Source organism: Lepisosteus platostomus, chromosome 21 (assembly GCF_059453375.1).
Source record: "Lepisosteus platostomus isolate fLepPlt1 chromosome 21, fLepPlt1.hap1, whole genome shotgun sequence".
NCBI lineage: Eukaryota > Metazoa > Chordata > Actinopteri > Semionotiformes > Lepisosteidae > Lepisosteus > Lepisosteus platostomus.
Window position 1 is genome coordinate 16,209,188 of NC_142631.1, and position 18,582 is coordinate 16,227,769.

Sequence of the window (18,582 nt, forward strand, 5' to 3'; positions counted from 1 at the left end):
GTTGGACATCAAGTTGCATAACATCAGCAGATTGATAGTGTGGTGCTTGACACAGACATATTAATAAGTATTATGTAATTAACCTTAAGTATAATTATTTATTATTTATGTTCTAAGTGACCAGATGTCCTTTAATCTTGCAGTCCGTCTATGTACTAATTATCCTTGTAAATAGTGTGTGTGAGTATTTATCCATGGATGACAAGAATGTACACATACAGACACAGGCAGGCCTCCAAACATGAAGTCTCTAGTCTAAGAAAAAGCTTAATCTTACGCTTCGGGGAATTCAAAAGAAATCATATCTTATTTTTAACATTATCCGAAGGAAAGTGTGTATGAGTACTCAAAGCATACTGCAAAAATGATTTATAAGGCACATGACAGTCTTTAGGTTTACATTGTTATTTTGCCAGCTCTTTATTGTCATCATTATAATCCTTTAATGGTTGGTTCCCTTACTCAGTCCACAAAACTGTACAGTTACACAAATGTTGTGTTGGAAAATAGATATCCAAGATCGAGCAGTTCAGTCTTCTTCAGTCTGTAAACACGCGGGAAACAAATGAGTTGCTTCAGTTCTCAAAACCAAACAGTAAGGCTGTTTGCCACTCATACAAAGATTTCTAAAATAGGCTCGGAATAAAACTAGGGATTGTTTCTTTTTCTTTAATATTTCCATAGGAATTGCAAATAGACAAGACATCAGAAAAGACTCGTGAGGGTTGTTTGCGAGGGGCTTCTGGACTCGTGGACCTCTAGACTTCCAGGCACTGATGTCAAAACCGATGTCACAGTAGGCATTGTCGGATTCGTTAGATCCGTTAAGGTGGTGGGGGTGCTGGAGGGGCTCAGGGATGCGTTGGAGATTTCGGATGCCGGCCCAGAGGGGGTCCCTCCCTGCAGCGTCGAGCCGTCCGACGCCTTGTCAACCCCCGTGTTTTCCTGCCGTAAAAGGTTCCGTCGGAATTTGGCGCGGGCGTTTTGAAACCAAACCTGTAAACCAATTCAATGTGATATTGTTCCAACTGTTAGCGAACTGGGAGAAACAAAGAAGCACATTTGAAATACAGCGAACCAGCAGCACAGCGATTGCATTGATTTGTTTGTTTGTTTGTTTGTTTGTTTGTTTGTTTGTTTGTTTGTTTGTTTGTTTGTTTGTTTCATTTTCAAGCTTTAATTCAGTGTGCCTTTCCGTGTGGAAACTTTGCTGGATTTCCAGATCCAATTCGGAGACGTAAAGCATGTGAATGGATGTGGATGCATAATCCTAATATCATTTTTGGCATTAATTTAAACTGAGTGAGCAATTAAGGTGATTAACCTTTCAGAGCGATTCTCAGTTTCAAAGGATGTCTCCATGCAAAATCGGTGTATCAGGGGACAGGATTTTACACTTGTCATCCATTTTTTACATATTAGAAATAAAAATGTGCCGTAGGATGGCAAAGCTGGAATTCATTTCATAAGTTGCTCTTACCCATCTTCTCCACGTCTTAATTTATTACTCGTGATTTTTTGAAAAAGGCACTAGTGAAAAACAGCCAATATTAAATTCTGTCTGAACTGGCTGCCCCAGAGGTTTCATCTCTGGGTCTCTGGGTCTCAGGGTCCAGGAATCCAGCAGGTTTTCTATGTCTTTAAGCTCGTCACCTGGGAGAAGTGTTTAAAATGATCCAAATAAGGTTTAACCAGACCTATTTCTCCCTTCTCCACAGCCTTTGGCTATTGACAAAAAGACTAATTTGCTAAAGAGACAGAAAATCTTCGGGATTCCAGATTCCTCAAGCCCCTGGTATCTAACAGCGTAATTTGGAAATGAAAAAAACAGATTCGTCTCTCTAACACTTTCAAAGATTAAATTAAATTATCCATCTAACAAACTGTCAAAAAAATCTTTCATTAATGTAAACTTTTTCTCAATCATAATATACATAAATACCACGTACACACTTCACTATGTAATTAAATCCTAAGTGTTGTCTGTTTGCATGTTTTATTTTGAAGCGCCTCCAGTGATATCACTTTAATCTACCTTCGAAAGACGCAGCAGAGCCCTGGTAATTTGGGTGAATGCTAACAGACGTGTTTAACAACAAGCAGAATAATCAAGGCTGCCAATTTAAATGTATTTACACTGTTATATAAAGTTGGTAATTTTACTAATGGTAATGTCATCGCCTTTAGAAGAAGTCAGAATCTCTGACAATCAAGTCATACCGGTATAAAAAAGGAAGGCGGGATGAAATGCTGTCAATCAGAATTTGTAAAATGAATAAGTGAATTTACTCAAAATGCGTTTTAGACATTAGCAAACTTTTAACCAACTTTTGAAAATCAGTCAAGTGAACACATTTGCTCTGTGAATAAATATCTTGACCTGTAAATAGCCATTGATAATGATCAACCCTGACCATGTGATGCTGTTGCAATAAAACATCCGTTAGAACTCAAACACCCAATGAGAACACCTGAAGCTTGAACATTAAGGTCTCACCTGTAGAACTCGTTTCGTAAGGCCTGTTTTTTGTGCTAGCTGCTTTAAGTCCTTTGCGTCGGGGTTGTGATTAATGGCAAAGTAAGATTTCATGGTCCTCAGCTGGTGATGTTTAAAGGAAGTCCTCATCCGCTTCGTCTTCTGGTTTGAGGTGTACTGTGTGTCGCGGTCCAAGTGATCGCCATCGTTCTCGTTACAGCTCAGAGCTAGGAAGTCAACATAAAGAGTGTTGCAGGTCAACAACTCATTCTCAGGTCCTAATGCTGAATGCAAAAAGTCCAAGCAGAGCAGTGATTCTAATCTTGTTGTCCACCGCAACAGGATTAGACTGGACAGGCCTAATCCTTCAGGGTTTATGCATGTCTTCAATCAGTGGTTAAAAATCATATTAATGATGAATAGCTCAGATGATAATTGCTTCGATTAGTTAAATGGGAGCATGACTTGAATAAAAACTTGAAGACGTCATTGCTCTTGAGGGCTAACATTAGAAATTCTTAACTTGAACTATGGGGGGGGGTCAATTGCATTTCTTCATCTAATGATTTTTTAAAAATGACATTTTATTACCCTTATATCACTCAAAACTCAATGATGCCTGGGAGTTACAAAATGTATATTTGGTTTGATTTGGTTAAACTTTAATGTTCCAAATCCTATGCGATATGGTAATCATTTGTCCTTTCAGAACTGTGAGTATCACGTTGCTGGTCTATTTCCACTCTCCTGTTTTTACTATTTAATTGATTTAAGAATCGCCTACATTGTTAGGGCAAACTACTGCACTAAACACTGTAGCTTAACGATGATTTTTTATGAATTTTATTTCAACAAAGCTTTTCAGTAATGCACATAACCATTCTCTTGTGTTTCTCGTTTGCCTAATAGATCGGATTGGGTTAAAATCAAAGGTAGAAACATCCAAACTATGGCTTGTATTAGTGAACACACAGTATAAGTATGCTAGAACAGATTTTCATTGATTCATGTCGTATTTTTGCCTCAGGAGCACAAGCAGAGCCTTCACGTATGCAACTAAAAAGACAGGGCCACAATTTTGTTGTTTCAGATTCTTATAAAATCCCTATATATTTTAACCAAAAACTGTTTTCCTGCAGTGCATTTTGCAGTGTTTTTATTTTATTTTGCTGTCAGAAATCCACCTCCACTGCAGTATAACCCAGAAAAGCCAACTGTGGTGTGTTCATTTTCCCATATCTGAACCCCTCCAATGAATACTGTAAACTGAGAAGTTATGCTGCAAGGATAGAGTGCCTTGGATTGATATGGAAGCCTTAGAAATGTAAAAAAAAACTGAAAATGTGTTTGTTTTGGGCCTGTTTTTCTTAAATCTGTTCTCTTCAGGTTTCGTTTAGTTCTCCATAACAAGTAATTCAATCTAATAACATATCTAATGAGTAACAGCTCATTACTGGAGCCATAGACAACATTTATATCTGATATTAGCTTTGAAGAAACTCCATAATATTGGATTAATTCCAAAGGCAGATTTTCCAAATTTCCCAAACCCCATGTGTTGCTAGTCACTGAAGAGTAGCGTTTGCGTTGCACATACTCATCACAATGCAGAGGAGTTAACAAAAATTAATGTTATTACTTGGATCCCACAACTAACATGAGCAATTTACGTTTTTAAAGAATATTTGATTGAGAAAGTTCACATGTAGTGTACTTTGATGACTACAGTGACGATATAAATCAACATGCCTACGTGTGACCCGGGAAATGTACATACATGAGATGAAAAAGAAAAGTCGAATGGAAAACAATCCACTACGTAAAGGCAAAGACTTTCTTCCTCCTCATGTCACTGGGCTGTGCAAAGGCACACCCATAATAATCCAATTCTGTCCAAGGTGCAGAACCGCATTCTTTATTCCAATTTGAAAAGTCTATCTTTACTACGTTATAGGATTAATCAGTTTCTCTTACTTATTAATCTTGTATATAGTTCCTCTGATTCAGAACTGTACATTTTCACTAAAATTACCTTGTAAGTAAACACCTTGTATTTTTGGTAAATTGCCTTCATAGCCATTGCATCGTTACATACTCCAGGGTGTATATTATCATAGGCTATTGCCAATACTTGTGTTGCTGAAAGCATGATTTTTAAAACTCATCAAAGTGCAATGATATCTCATCATCGCATGATAGCTTTTGACCAATTTTTAGGTTCATATGTTCTTTGTCAGAAGAATTCTGTTATAAATTACATAAGCGAAATAGTAGTCTTGTCTGTGAAACTGGTTACAGAATTTCAGTTCATGATTTTGTACCTGTAAAATGCACATATTCATAAGTATGGAGGACAATCATTATTATTTAATTTGTCTCAAAGGCTGATACAGCCTTTAACTATTTTCTTTCTGTAATTCAGATTATGCAGATTATGAAACCACTCATAAAAATGTTAGCTCCTTCAATTCTAAAAACAAAGACTGTTAATGCTTTCTATTATCAATCCTAGCACAAAAATCCACTATTCCAGTAAAATGCACGAATAGCATAACAAAAGCATATATAAAAGTACTTTCGGATATGTTTTAGGGCGTATAAACATCAGTGAAAAATGTATTTTTTGTTTTGTTAATATCCTGTATTTAAAAGTAAAGATGCCCATCACTACTGCCCATTGGACCAATCTAGCTTGTCAAACATAAGATGCCAATTGATCGTGAGGTTAAAAACCTGCTTTTGATTAAACATGACGCTACTCAAAATCTCTAAGAGAACACGTATTACCATTAGGGTACACGTTGAGCTGGATAGAATTAATTTTGCCGGTGTGCATTTTAAAAAGTGAAACTTGAAAAGACACGGTATCTTGAAGCCTAGTGCTTCCTCAGAAACTTCTAAAGCAGGAGTTACAAAGCGAGGAGAGCAATTCCTGTCCTCCAATTCCCATCTCTATCAAGTAACTAATACTTCGCCTGGTAAAAAAAAAACACACATACATATTTACTCATTGATAATTTCAAGATACTTGTAATATATACTGGATTATGGATTGTTGACAACCAGCACTGTCTGCCACCGACATACAGTACAATAAGACATTATCAGGACTGGAAGGGCTGACAGTCAGAGCATCTTAACATTTAAGGTTAAAAACAATAGGATTCTCTGTTGACTGCCCATAGAAGACAAATGTTATGGGAAAATGCTTCTTTTCAGTTTATAGCAGTTTTACTTCGTAAGAAATGGAGCGCAATAGTGCAATGTTTATGAAGTGGTGATAATTTGATTTTCAATGCAGCTTTTAATGTTACTACACTAGTCATGGTTTTGTTTAGTTTGCACTTCTGCCCCCGTTCGAATTATTTTTAAACTCATTTTATTAAACATAATGATTTATTTAGCATTGCTAGAAACTGGGCACAATTTAAGATATTTAAATATTACCCGATTTCTGACGTTGCTTCTTTCTGTTCCTGTTCTTTATAAAGCAACGCATTTTACAACTTCGATTTCTCAAGAATTAGTCGTTACGAAATGAAAGAGCAATACATTCATTGAAAATGACCAAATCCAATCCGTGTTGTTAATACCAGATATTTCGGTTGTAATGAGTGCTATTTTTAATAATAAAGATATGATGTTTTACTGTATGTAGGTGCTTGGAATAGTTTTTACTTTTACACGTTCCAGTATATTAATAAGCCTAAGCCCCTCATAAGCAGAATTCTAATTAAACGATTTTTAAAGTACCGCAGGAAATTTTCTTATGTAATGTTTATGGCTTATTAGAAAACGTTTGCTTTCCTAATTTGTGACCCATACTTCAGTTTTAGTTCACTAAGTATTACACTGCGAAATCTTGCTAGTTTTCACCTTCGGCAGCCTGAAAACTGTCGCGATTTAAACATTTAAGATTATAAATTAAACACTGCAACGGACACAGCAGAAGATTAAACTAAATAAATTCAATGTCCCACATAAAGAACCACAGAAAATCTGGATTTTCTCTATTATTAATCGAATATACCAAAAACATTTTCAGCAAATAAACTCTTCTTAAAACATAATTCCGTGTCATATGCGTGTCCACATACTGTACATAAATACACCCTTTCGCGACTAAAAAGAAAAGCGTTTAATCTGGCAAAGGACATAACCAAATCTCTAATATACAATTTAGGATCGCATTAATCTGTGGCACGCTTTATTACTGTTATCATTGACTTAACATAATCATGGTGTAATGATGAGCGGTTTAGGTAGACTAATAACGAGGTATTTAATAGCAAATGGAAGTTTTGTGTGTAATAAAGTGTATTGACATCACACAAATTTTTTTAATGACAGTCTTCCTAGAGTATCCACTGAAAACCCGTGGAAAACATATCTGGGCAGGTGGATTGAGCGATGGAGCATTTAGCGGATCCACAGGAGAGATAAGAGAATATCTTCTGCCAGAAAAGTTGTTGAGCATTTGAAGATGGAAAAGTAAATTTACATTGTTCTTTAATTTGTTGTTGTTGTTGTTGTTGTTGTTGTTGTTGTTGTTGTTGTTGTTGTTGTTGTTAAGCAAGCCAAATCTTTTTTGTGATCATTTATACAGCTCACAGTTTCACGGAGAGATATTTCTTTCGAACTACCAAGAAAAAAAAACTTAATGCAGTTCATCGTCTCACGGAAAGATGTAAGTCTGCAAAGAAGTAGGTCATTTGATGAGAGAGCAGCTAAAAGTACGCAATAAAGACCTTAAATTCGATTACACAGATTACACAAAGTATATTCCTGTTTTTTTTTTTCCATCTAGGAGTAGCCAGTGACGTACCTCCTGGAGCTGTTGAGCTCTTCGAATGTCTTTCTATAGAATGCCATACTGATCTGTACCTCAAGGGGACAGCAGAGCTCCAAAGCATGTAAATAGTTTCCACTTCTGTCCTTTACTTTGTCTTTTTCTGAAAGACTTCGGTTAAGAGAAGCCAGTCTCGTTAATGTGGTGGCAAATCTAGCACCTATTTGCTCGAACTGTTAAAAAATCTAAAAACACGGCTTGCAACAGCGAGTTAAATCAAGCCTTCCTCATACCTACAGTAATTATAGGCCTGGTCAATTACTGAGTGTTTAGCATCAAGGCTAGTTACTACATAATGATGCAGAAGTAAGCAAACGCTCGCTGTTAATTTTCTAATGGAGGTGCAAGAAGCACTTTGATCTGTATTTGTTCTTTTCAAGTAAATGTATTCAGCTGGGTTTAAAGGCAGGCACGGTATAACAAAACGTTTCAAACTAACGATCTTATTGACAAGAGACTTGTAGTTATCATCCAGTTATCCAGTAATTAACATAGCTATGCGTATTTTTAATAATATTATAGCTGAGATGGCTTATTCCTTAAGTTAATAAACAATGAGTTGGGTTATTCATTTAAAAGTATAATGTATATATTTAACAACTAGGAGCTTCGCACCTAAGTAAACAGGCCAATATATTAATAAAGTGTTTTTTAAAACAAAGCCTTTCCTCATTTAAAAAGCAAAGCTGCTTTGATAGTAAAGGAAATATTAATTGGTGTCCTCTTTAGATGTATTATTGTATTTAAATATGATTTAAATACAATATATTGTATATATGTACATATGGTATATGTTATTTTATCTTAAATAAATAAAAAAGTAATCGCTGATCGTCAGCTTTTACCTTTGCAATTTGCAAGTGACTTTCAAACTCAGACTTGCGACCTTTCCTTGTTTTTGCTTTGCTTGAAGAACTCATTCATGTAGCCAATGTGCCAAAAGGTCGTTTCTGTTATTTGAATTGCCTTCAATACCATCATATAATGTGATAATGGAGTGTAGACGAAGCCAGCCTCAGTTTCTGCTAAACGCAATTCTTACTACTGAATAGCCCTCTTTTGCTTAACGTTTTGTAATGTTTTGGCGCTATAGGCCTATGTTTATTATCATTTAATGTCATGGTCTATGTTTATTACAATTTGCACAATATAGTGTTTTATAGATATGTAGGTATGCACTAAAGACATCCTTAAAGGCTAAGTTGAAATCAAAGCTAAACGTTTTCAGGACGTTTTTTTCTTTCTTTTATGAACATTCTGTAGCTACGTTAGTTCCCCGACTGCTTGCCCGTTATAATACGGCTGCTATCTCGAAATCCTTCATATGGGAGAGGATAAAATATTCTTGACTGTGGGAGGTTTTCTCTCGAATTCTCTGAGGGAGTATTTTATTCAGGATTCTGTACAGGTGCTCGTGTGTTCAACAAGCTTCCCGACATTGATTTACTGACCTAAAAAACCCATCAAACTGCAATTCAACAAGTGAAAAAGAAATTATGATCACAGGAGCCCTCTTTTTTTTTAAAAAAAAAAAAGAAGTCTTTTTGAAGTTCCGGCTTCCATCTGAGCCATTTTCCACTTGTCAGCCTCCATCCTCGTCTAAAATTCTCCAGATCGCCTCCCCTGACACACTGGGACTTGCGTGGCCAAGAATGGGCCTGAGTTGAAACTATGGAGGAGGAATAGGGTCGTAGCATGTTCCGGATTGCCATTTTGTAACAGTCCTCTACAGTTCTCCAGAATCTCTGAAATATTGGTGACGGGGAAAGTTCCGTCTGGCCATTGGCGAAAAGGGGAAAGACTTAACCAGACCCCACTCTATCATTCAGAATAAATGAGAGCACCGGTTCCAGACATCCATTTGACGCGTTTTAATTTCAGAAAGTGGCTTTTCCAAAAATGTTTTGTAACGAACAAAGCGACGCAACGTGCTCACAAAAACACGAATGGAAGCGTATTAGCGATGGACTTTACCGTATTACCATTTTCTTAACAAAGCTACACAGAATACAGGCCTCACGGGCGTGTTCGGTTAAACGCTGCTCAACGTTAAATGATGCTAATACAATAGTTTCTGTGTGAAACATTTCTTGTGAAGCAGACAGTAAACTTAGTACGTCACATTCTTGTCTTATTTTGCTCTCAGTCATTACGGTCATAAGGAAAGACACCAAACTACGCGAAATCCTTTTTTTTGGGGGGGTGGGGACTCTGTGCAGCGCTAATTATTTGAGCTCGAATTTTCTACTTTAGGTGCTCCGTGTGTCCCTTTTTGATGAATTAAACTTGGTTTTCGGACCAGCGAAGCATCTCGGCAAGAAGGCCGCTAAAGTCAAGCAGTACACCACCTTTGCCCCACCCCTACAACCCAGCCCTCCTCTCAGGTGAGTCGTGTAGGGCTTCTACCCCTATTCATGAGAAATAAAATACATGGAGATATTCTTAAGCGACGTACTGGTTTCAAATATTTTAGTGATCGCTACTGTTTATCTTTATTTCTTCAGTGCTTTTTTTTTTTAGAATTACACGATTTCAAACTATCGAGATTATATCGTATTTGGATATTTCCTTACTAATGAGAAGGGATATTTTTTTTTTAATTATTTAACATTTCAGTAGCACAATGAGGTCCACCGAACGCTTTCTCGCTGTATTTCTTACGGTGTTGAATTCAGAAGCACGGGTAAAATTAGCTGTGAGCCGCATTTGAAATGAGGCAACTTTCTGTCTGAAAGACGAAGCCAATCATTTTAAAGGGAAATCCTTAGCCTTTCAGATAATTACCCCAAAATGTAATTAGAACATTCGAATTATTTACATAGTGATTATTTCCATCGTAATATGCAATGCAAGTTAAAGTATCTAATTCGAATTGGTTTATTTTCTTTTCAGTTCTGATATACAATACTGTAATTTTAACAGAGGCAGAATTTTACAACATTCAATAAGTTAAAAAACGGTACGGTTATACTGTTTTCCAGTCTTACACTGAATATGACATAATATTTAGCACGAGTCCGCAATATGCACACTGCCGTATTTAATAACCGATTAGATATGAAATAATTACAGGACGCATCACAATTTCGCTCAGAATACAGCAGACCCTAACAAGACTTTTGACCGGATATTCCTTTTCTGCGAAATAAGGAAAGTGCATTTACTATTACGAATCACTGGTAAACTTAAACAAAATGTTTCTCACAAGGCCTGGCCGCCAGACACTCAATATTGTACTTTGGTTTTAGCTAACGAACGTGTGATGAAAAAATTAATGACATTTGGTTGTGAAGAGCTTTAGAAAACTGCAATGAAAAGGCTTAAAGATTTTTCCGCAAAATTCAAGTTTTGTTATTGGAAAATAATATCTGAGTGGGAGTCTAGCAAACGAAAGTAAGTAAATATTCGTTTTTTAAAACTCCAGGTTTAATTTTAAATAAGACTTCTTTCTCTCTTTGAATCATGCGGTTTTGTTTGCATTGAATACAATTTTAATACGGACTGTGAACGTGTGTCATAAAAACGCTTAATGAGCTTTCCGTACAAAATAGAACATAGTGTACTGATTAGCAATCACATAATCCACTGTGGCACATCTCCACACACAACTGCATCAAACCCAGCTCCTCCTTTATCGATATACAGATTTCCTTCTCTCGGTGGAAAACAAAATAACAGTTTATCTTTAGGGATATTTTCAGGACCTTTATTCATATATACAACGGCCTCTGTGATCATACTTTACTGCCTACTTATTTTCTCCCCCAGGCTCCTGCTACTCAAATTAAGCCTCGAGTCGCATGTTGAAAATCCGAGCTGCAGAAAGTGTAGCGCCTCTTAATCTGAGCTGCTGTAAAAGAGTGTTTTTTTAATTAAAATGGGCGTTTCACGATGCAGTATAGTTGTAATCCATAAACGTCTAGAAAACGGCCAACCAATGGAAAACAAAAAGAAACTGGAAACACCAATATTCCTGACCTACTGTTATTTTTTGTCAAAAGGAAAATAAATCTATATCTCTGCTCACCGCTTTTTCTATAGATTTATGTTGGCCACTAATGCCATAAATGTTCACTTTATCGCTGTTCATTTTACATTTGAACAGGAACCTTGCTCAATATTCCTTTCCTGCTAAAGGGATATTTTATATTAATGAACATTCCCCACCTCTTGTGAGCAAAAACGGCTCTTTTGAAATGTGCTAGATTGTTTAAAACGTCAGTACGCGTATTTGTGTAATTTACCACTTTTATTCCTCTACGAAGTGTTTGCCTGTTTGCGGCAGAACTCAAAGGTGTCGTTATTATCCTAAGTCACAGGTGGCCCGCTAAGTTCTCTAAAACGTCGCGTTCAAATAAAACCAAGGCACGCAAGATTATATCCAATTATATTAAAGCAATGCATTATTGTGCCGGACAGCCATTCCCGAATAGTTTTCAATTATGTGAAAGGCAACATTAGGCTCGAATAGGGTTGTATTGGCGCGCCAGGATGTTTACCACTAAACTGACTTGTCACCTTTACGCACTTTGGAAGTCAAGAACCCTGGCCACCTGTTTTTAACTTCGTTCAGCTGTCCGGTTTCAGCTATTCTGTAAGAAAACATATTCCCTTAAATCGAGTATATTAAAAAAAAAAAGCTCCCGAAAAGAAAACAATAACGTGTCCTACCTGCGTTGTAAGCGGCTAGATCTGAGCCAGGTCCGGGACTTTTTCTCTTCCTAGGCCGGCCTTTTTGGACGGTACCCACGCCGTTGTAATAGGGCAGTCCAAGCGAATTGCCCGTCCCTGATCCGAGTCCCCCACCTTTATTCGAAGCTACATCCGTGTGATTGAAATGAGCCTGGTATTCCCCCTGAATGAGTGTCTCAAAGTGGAGCCGGCAGTAGACCAGGTTGTCCTTCATGCCAAAGTGGTCGCCGGTGGTCAGCATTTTGTTGCAAGTCGTGCAGGTGAAGCAGTTCAGGTGGTACACCAAATCCCGTGCCCTCATCACCATTTCTGAGGCGGAAATCCCCAGGTGGCACCGGGCACACCTTTGCACCGAAAACCTCCTGTGTAAGAAAGGACTGCGTGTCAGCAACACTCATAAAATTTCACGAATTTGGCATTTTGGAGAGGCAGAGTGTGTTTGGATAAGTCTGTATTCAAAGCACAGACCCTTCCCCCAGACACCACGAAACTACTGCCCACGTCTGTGTTCACTTGTTCCGAACCTTCCGAGCAGTTTACCCAGAGTTCGTGGTGTCAGGGCGACATCAGATGTCCTGCACACTTACCACATTTCTAACAATAACAGTTTCCTGGTGATCTCAACCTCTGCCAAAAAGGTTTCGCTTCGAAGCTCACTTTAGTACAGACAATATTTAGATAGACGAGGCTAAAAAATATCTTCCATCTATCAGACACGTGCATTTAATTAAATGGCAGGTTTTGTAGTCCTTCTGACAATTATCGCAAACGAAATTTGTTTTTGTTTTTATTATCTTGTTACAGTTACCTTCCCATATCAATGCTCCCCAATGAGTTATGTTTTTTCCCCCCTGTGTAATGACATAGGATCATCTCCGTTACCAAAAATCTCTCTTAACGTCCCTAAACACGAACAAATCAATGAATCAGGTTTACATTTTGGGTTGCTTTCCAATATCTCCTCGGCTTCGACCGCCTGTGTTTCCAATTCTTAGCTTTCCAAGTCGGCACTGTAGTCGAGTGTGAAGTCATCTCAAATAATAGGATTTCGAAATTAACTTTACCTATAATAATCCTCTTTGCAGTAAATGCTGCCGTCTTTGCTAAAACAGGTGAGCTCGGATTCCAGGTTGAGTTTACATTCACAGCATTTCAAACAGCGCATGTGCCATTGTTTGTCCACAGCTAGCAGGTAATAACGGTCCGAAATCTTCCCTCCGCACCCAGCACACAGAGCGACCCGGTCGCTACTTATCGAGGGCATGTTCTGAAAAGGAAAGAAAACACTCTTTTACCCACACCACTGAGATGTGCAAAATAATACACAGAAAAACCGACGCTGTCTCTTTTCAATATTTGACATATTGAAGCCTAAAAACCGTAAAATTTAACACACGCCACCTTTAGACTCTCGTTAGCGCATTGTAAACTGCTGCAATCTGTTGCTTGAAACGATGTCGTGCTGGATGGCCGTTAAATAAGGCTATCGCTCACGTCTTGTAAGTTGCTCAGAAGGAAAATCCTCCCGAATTCGTGGTGCTACAGAAAAAAGGGTCTGTGACTTAAAATAATATGACTGTAATTCGAACTGTTTAAAACTTGTAGCCCTGAAATTGTGTCATTTTTGAGCGGTTTATGACTCATACGATGAAAATCTATAAAACGTAGTTCACTGTACTGTAATTTATACCGTTAACATATTTAGCAGAACTCTTGCAAAGTCTGTAGAGCAAAGCGTCGCAAACAGAGGATAATTTGAGAGGTAGACATCTCTCCATAAACATGCCTACAACTAGAAAATGATTTATTTATTTTTTCGGAAAGTAAGTTTCTCAAACAAAACGCTTAGTGTAAATGAAGCAGGCGCGTAACATAACAATGAAATCAAAGTTAATGAAACAAGTTTTAAAAAATGAAAAAAAACGTCTTTTTGTATCAGGGTAATGTTCACACGGTGGAGTTGGGAAAGGTAGTTGTAAGTAGTAAAAATTTAATGTTAACAAAACCATGTATTACATAATGCAATGTGGCCTCATTCTAAACTATAAACATAAAATAGACTTTTTTTTTGCCACAGTGCTTAGTCAAAAATCATAAACAGCCAATTACAGAAATTAATCTAAACACAAGCAACAAGAGGTATAGGTATGATTTCAAAAATACGAAACTACACCTAATAACACGCAATTTCCATGATCGGGAATATAATATATTTTATAAAAGACCAGTTATAGCATATGTTTAGAATAAATATATAATTTCCTTAATTTGAGGACATTTCACATACAATTGATAAGCAGGAAGCAGAACAACTATTTACCTAGTGTGCACTGTGATAAAATAACAAAACAGGATTTAAACATTAAAACGGGTTATTGCAATTTTCAACAATCCAAAATTATAATTAACCTTTTTTTTCTAAAGATATGTTACTGAAATATTAAAAATGCGTCTAATTCCTTAATTCTAATAGGACCTTTCATATGATTGTATATATGTATCAAAAATATCGAACATAAATTTACTGTAATAACCATTAGTAGCAATCTCGTTAAGATTATATAAAGAGATTGCCTTCTAAATTGGGCAAAGACTCGGATCTTCGCTTGTTTCTAAATATTGTGAGGCTCAGCTTTGAATTAAAAGTGTAATTGACCACATCAGTTCAATTCGCATTAGACTAAGAGCGAATCTGAAAAACCTGTAACCGCGTGAAGAAACAAAAATCTAATTAAAATGTAATTCCCTTTTAAAGAGGCATAAAGAAGATACACATTGATTATCTCTCTGTGTGATCTGACACATCTCTCTCATCATTTTTGCTGAAACGATACCTATTTGCAAGGTTTTCACACGCACATCAAAGAATAAAACGAAATCGAAGAATGTAGCGTTTTCCAAGTGCTAAATCAGTTTATCTCACAACAACTGCTAGTGTTATAAGGGTAACTATCTTTCAGCTAAGAAAACCTCTTCGTTATTTAGCCTGTGTTCCTTACTGGTACAGATAATTTGCTGCCCCCCCTGTAGCCTGCTAAATGTTGTATGTTTTTAAATTAAATTAAACTAAATTTCACTGAACTCCGTGCTTTTAAAATGAGCGTCGCCTCGGCCTTAACCCACAGCTCCACACACTCACACGCCTACCGTTTCGGTTTCTCCCATATCTATTGCTGAGCTGATAGCTGCTGAATCGCCTTTTCCTCTTCGGTCCATTTCGTCAATGACTCCGTGCATCTCGCCTCCGGGGAGGCCGTGGAAAAGCATCTTTGCTGCTGAAGGACGAAAATTACACGTGTTTTCTTCAGATCTGCAACCCCCAAATTTCCGCAAGACGCAAACCTAGCCCCGGCAAACCTCATTCTGTCCTGCCTTTTCATTGCAAACTCCCAGGTCAGAAAACATCAAGCAAAAAGAAATAAAAATGGGGAAATATATACATGTATTTTACCATTTGCATCGTTTGCTTAAAAATAATTTTAGCAACGACGAATGCAATGCATTCGTTAACACCACAATCCCCCCGTGCTAATCATACGCCTTTGTTCTGTCTCAGCAACTGTTTAAATTTCGCTGCACAGAACACAAGTTGTTTCCTTCTCTTGCTCGGGAAAAAAAAAGGAAAAGGAGCAGCAAATTTACAATCAACGAGTACTGAAGAGGGCAATAAAAAGATGTCAGCGCTGAAAAATTACAACAGATGCAGAACAGGGCACCGATTTCGCGAATCTCTCCAGAAGTATTCGCTGTCTTATCAAAAACGTGTTTTACGGACACACTTTTGAATCGAATAAGGTAGAAATAAACATCAAGAGAAAGGCCACTCAACGAAAAAAAAAATCTAACCATTCACAACTGAAAAAAAAATATCACGACAGCACTGCAACGAAAGGTTTCTGGCGTTACTAGAAATGTCCCCAAAACAACAGGAAAAAGAAATAAATAAAGCAAAGCCTTAAAGACGTACAGATGAAGAGCGCATCTTCTTGACTTAGACACTAGTTTTGCTGCAAATTCGTTAACGCAGCAAGGAAAAAAAAACACAAATTGATCTGATGCAAAGCTCAACGCACTTTGCTGTAAATTTGTGTGTTTTTTAAATCGAGGCTTATTTTTTTTTTAAAAAAACCATAAAAGCAGTATCAGATCTTGGTTCTCAGACTGCGGACCTCTTAAAGGAGCTGTTGTTTTCTTAAGAAGTTTTTTCTCCTGCCAGCAGAGCTGTGTGTAAGTAATTGAGGAGGAGGAGTTGTCTATACATTCAGTTTGTATAATCCTCTTCAAGATTAGCTGCGGTCTCCAAGCCTTATTCCTCAACTGTGGTCTCCCGATGTGCGCTACACTCCGCGCCTTTTCTACAGGGACCCTACGTCACGCCCCCCTCGGCTCTGCTATTGGCTCCCAAACGTCACCAAATTCTTATTATAGCAACGTGCTGAAACGCCGCAGATTTAAAGTCAAAGTCTACTTTCCGTGAAACCATTCTGCCCCCATTCGGGTTTTTGGTCCTTAAATCTGTGTTCCTCCCCGACGTTCCTCCACTTTCTTCCCCCCGTCTTCTTCAGGACCCCGGAACGGCGGAAAGTGCACGGTTATTTTGTCGTTCGCGCACAAGAAGGTAAACCGAATGGCAAGTTTAGTCGTCTGTTTTGGGTGGCCCAGAAGAAGCAGAGCGCAATTGCACGAAAGGACGGGTAGGCACGTCACAGGTGTGGCTTCCCAATTTCTCACACTCAAGTCTTCATTGGTCCCGACCTTAGAAATGCGACCCAGCGCTCGCTTTTTACGCACAGGTCTACATGTAGAAATACCATCCAGGAGAACACTGTAATACTGTCCAGCCACTCTCTTTGCCCTCGCCGGGTCCAGCGTCTATTGAAAATTGAACGATCAAAACAGCATCAGCATAGTTATGCAGTTATTGAATTCTTCTCTGCGTGGGGGAAATGTCCCTACGCTGGCGTAAGGAGGCAGCGTCTCGGATAACACGACCAATCAATTGTTTTTAGGGGAGTTTGTTGGGGACGGGGGGGAGGGGAGGAGGTACATAACTTCATGTGGGTTGTTCCCTTTGTACGTCTTGCGCTAGCCGTTTTTTGGAGCAAATTCGAAGATTTTTTTCTTCTTCTGGTAATGGCATTTGTAAAATCCGAGATTTTTTTTTCACGAGGAGGGGGAAAAACTAATAAGCCCCCCGTCTTCTTTCGGTCAGGAAGGACTAACTGCATTCAAAGATTAAGACTGAGCACCTGAATACGGCAACATGTATTATTAAAAACAGTTTAAGTGCTACAGCTGAAATAAAAAGCCAACATAATAACTAGTGATGGCAATGACCCTGTCTAGACACACCCCTTGCATTTTTTTAATTGAGATTAATTCAGGGAAACTATTAATTTGAATTAATAGCTTACCTGTCATTTCACCGATAATAGCTGCACGATGCAATCATGCTATTTTTTTCATTACTTAGTTTAAGCCTGTTATATAATATACCCACAAAAATAAGTATTTTCTTAAAAACATACATAGTTCCAGCTACAGTATAACAGTTCAGTATATTCCCTATTGTTCGTGTGCCACACAACGCTCATTTAAGAGATGTGCGTGTGCGGTATTTAAAACAAATGGGACAATATTGCGTATGACGTTTTATTTACAAGATATCAGCACCTGCGCACAAGTTTAATACTTTTCGATCAGATGTGCATTTATTGTAAAAGGCTAGGCTCCCGTGGATGCTAAATTAACTGGTGTGTTGTTTGCGTGTGACGCTGTACAATCAATTGACTAATGCTAATAGCTACAGTTTGTCCACACAGATAATGAAAAAGACTGAAGCATTCCCACAAGACTGTTTGCCAAGGTACTGCCACAGAAAACAAAGAAAAGGGCATTTTAATACTGTATTTTAAGGAAATGTGATGGAGGCGAATGAACCTTCTAATTTTTCACCCCTTCAGAGCATTGTAGGCCGGGGCATACAATTACTACAAATTGAAGCTACATTAACATTAATTGGACCAGGTACGTTTCTACCTGAACAAACTCATTCATTAATGAATGTAGGTAGGGAGAAAGATGTTGTTTCACCTGCAATTGTGTATAGTTTTATCTTAAATACACAGCCTGCGTCCGTCGCCTGTTGTTGGTTATTTTAGCTCTTGTATTCTGTATATTCCGCGGTGTGTAATATTGTAGTGGCAGCCCTATGTGTTTATCAAAAGGACAAGAAAACTCGGGTTTTATTTATTTACATTAACCAATCAAATTTAAAAAAGGATCATCGAACCATATAACGTGTTAACGTTAATTACTCTTAATTCGTCTCTCATGACAACAAACGATCGGCAGATATCTCATATATATAGATGGTTGGTGTCACCCTGCTATTCAGTGGCAGCTCGCATACGAACTGATTTTGTACGTCTAGATGAAGAAAATGTGACAGGTGAACAAATCACAGGTCTTGAGTTGCTTCACCCACCTTTTAGCGACGTCATCGTCTCTAACACCATCTGCTTCTTACCAGACAACCAGATCAGACACACAATATAGGACCAGC

General features: G+C 37.9%; 1 protein-coding gene across 4 annotated transcripts in view; it reads right to left on the minus strand.

Moving 5' to 3' along the window:
* Window positions 1–389: 389 nt before the first annotated feature.
* Window positions 390–18,582, minus strand: part of LOC148644099 (LIM/homeobox protein Lhx2) — a 28,742-nt gene continuing 10,549 nt past the window's right edge. The window contains exons 1-6 of one of the 4 annotated variants that reach the window (XM_088614750.1): window positions 16,187–16,964; window positions 15,165–15,289; window positions 13,082–13,284; window positions 11,997–12,379; window positions 2,498–2,703; window positions 390–996 (exon numbers count right to left, since the gene is read on the minus strand). In XM_088614750.1, the coding sequence (XP_088470876.1) occupies window positions 706–996; window positions 2,498–2,703; window positions 11,997–12,379; window positions 13,082–13,284; window positions 15,165–15,284 (1,203 nt within the window). In that variant the 5' untranslated portion in view covers window positions 15,285–15,289; window positions 16,187–16,964 and the 3' untranslated portion in view covers window positions 390–705. The other 3 variants (XM_088614747.1, XM_088614748.1, XM_088614749.1) reach the window with 3 other exon arrangements.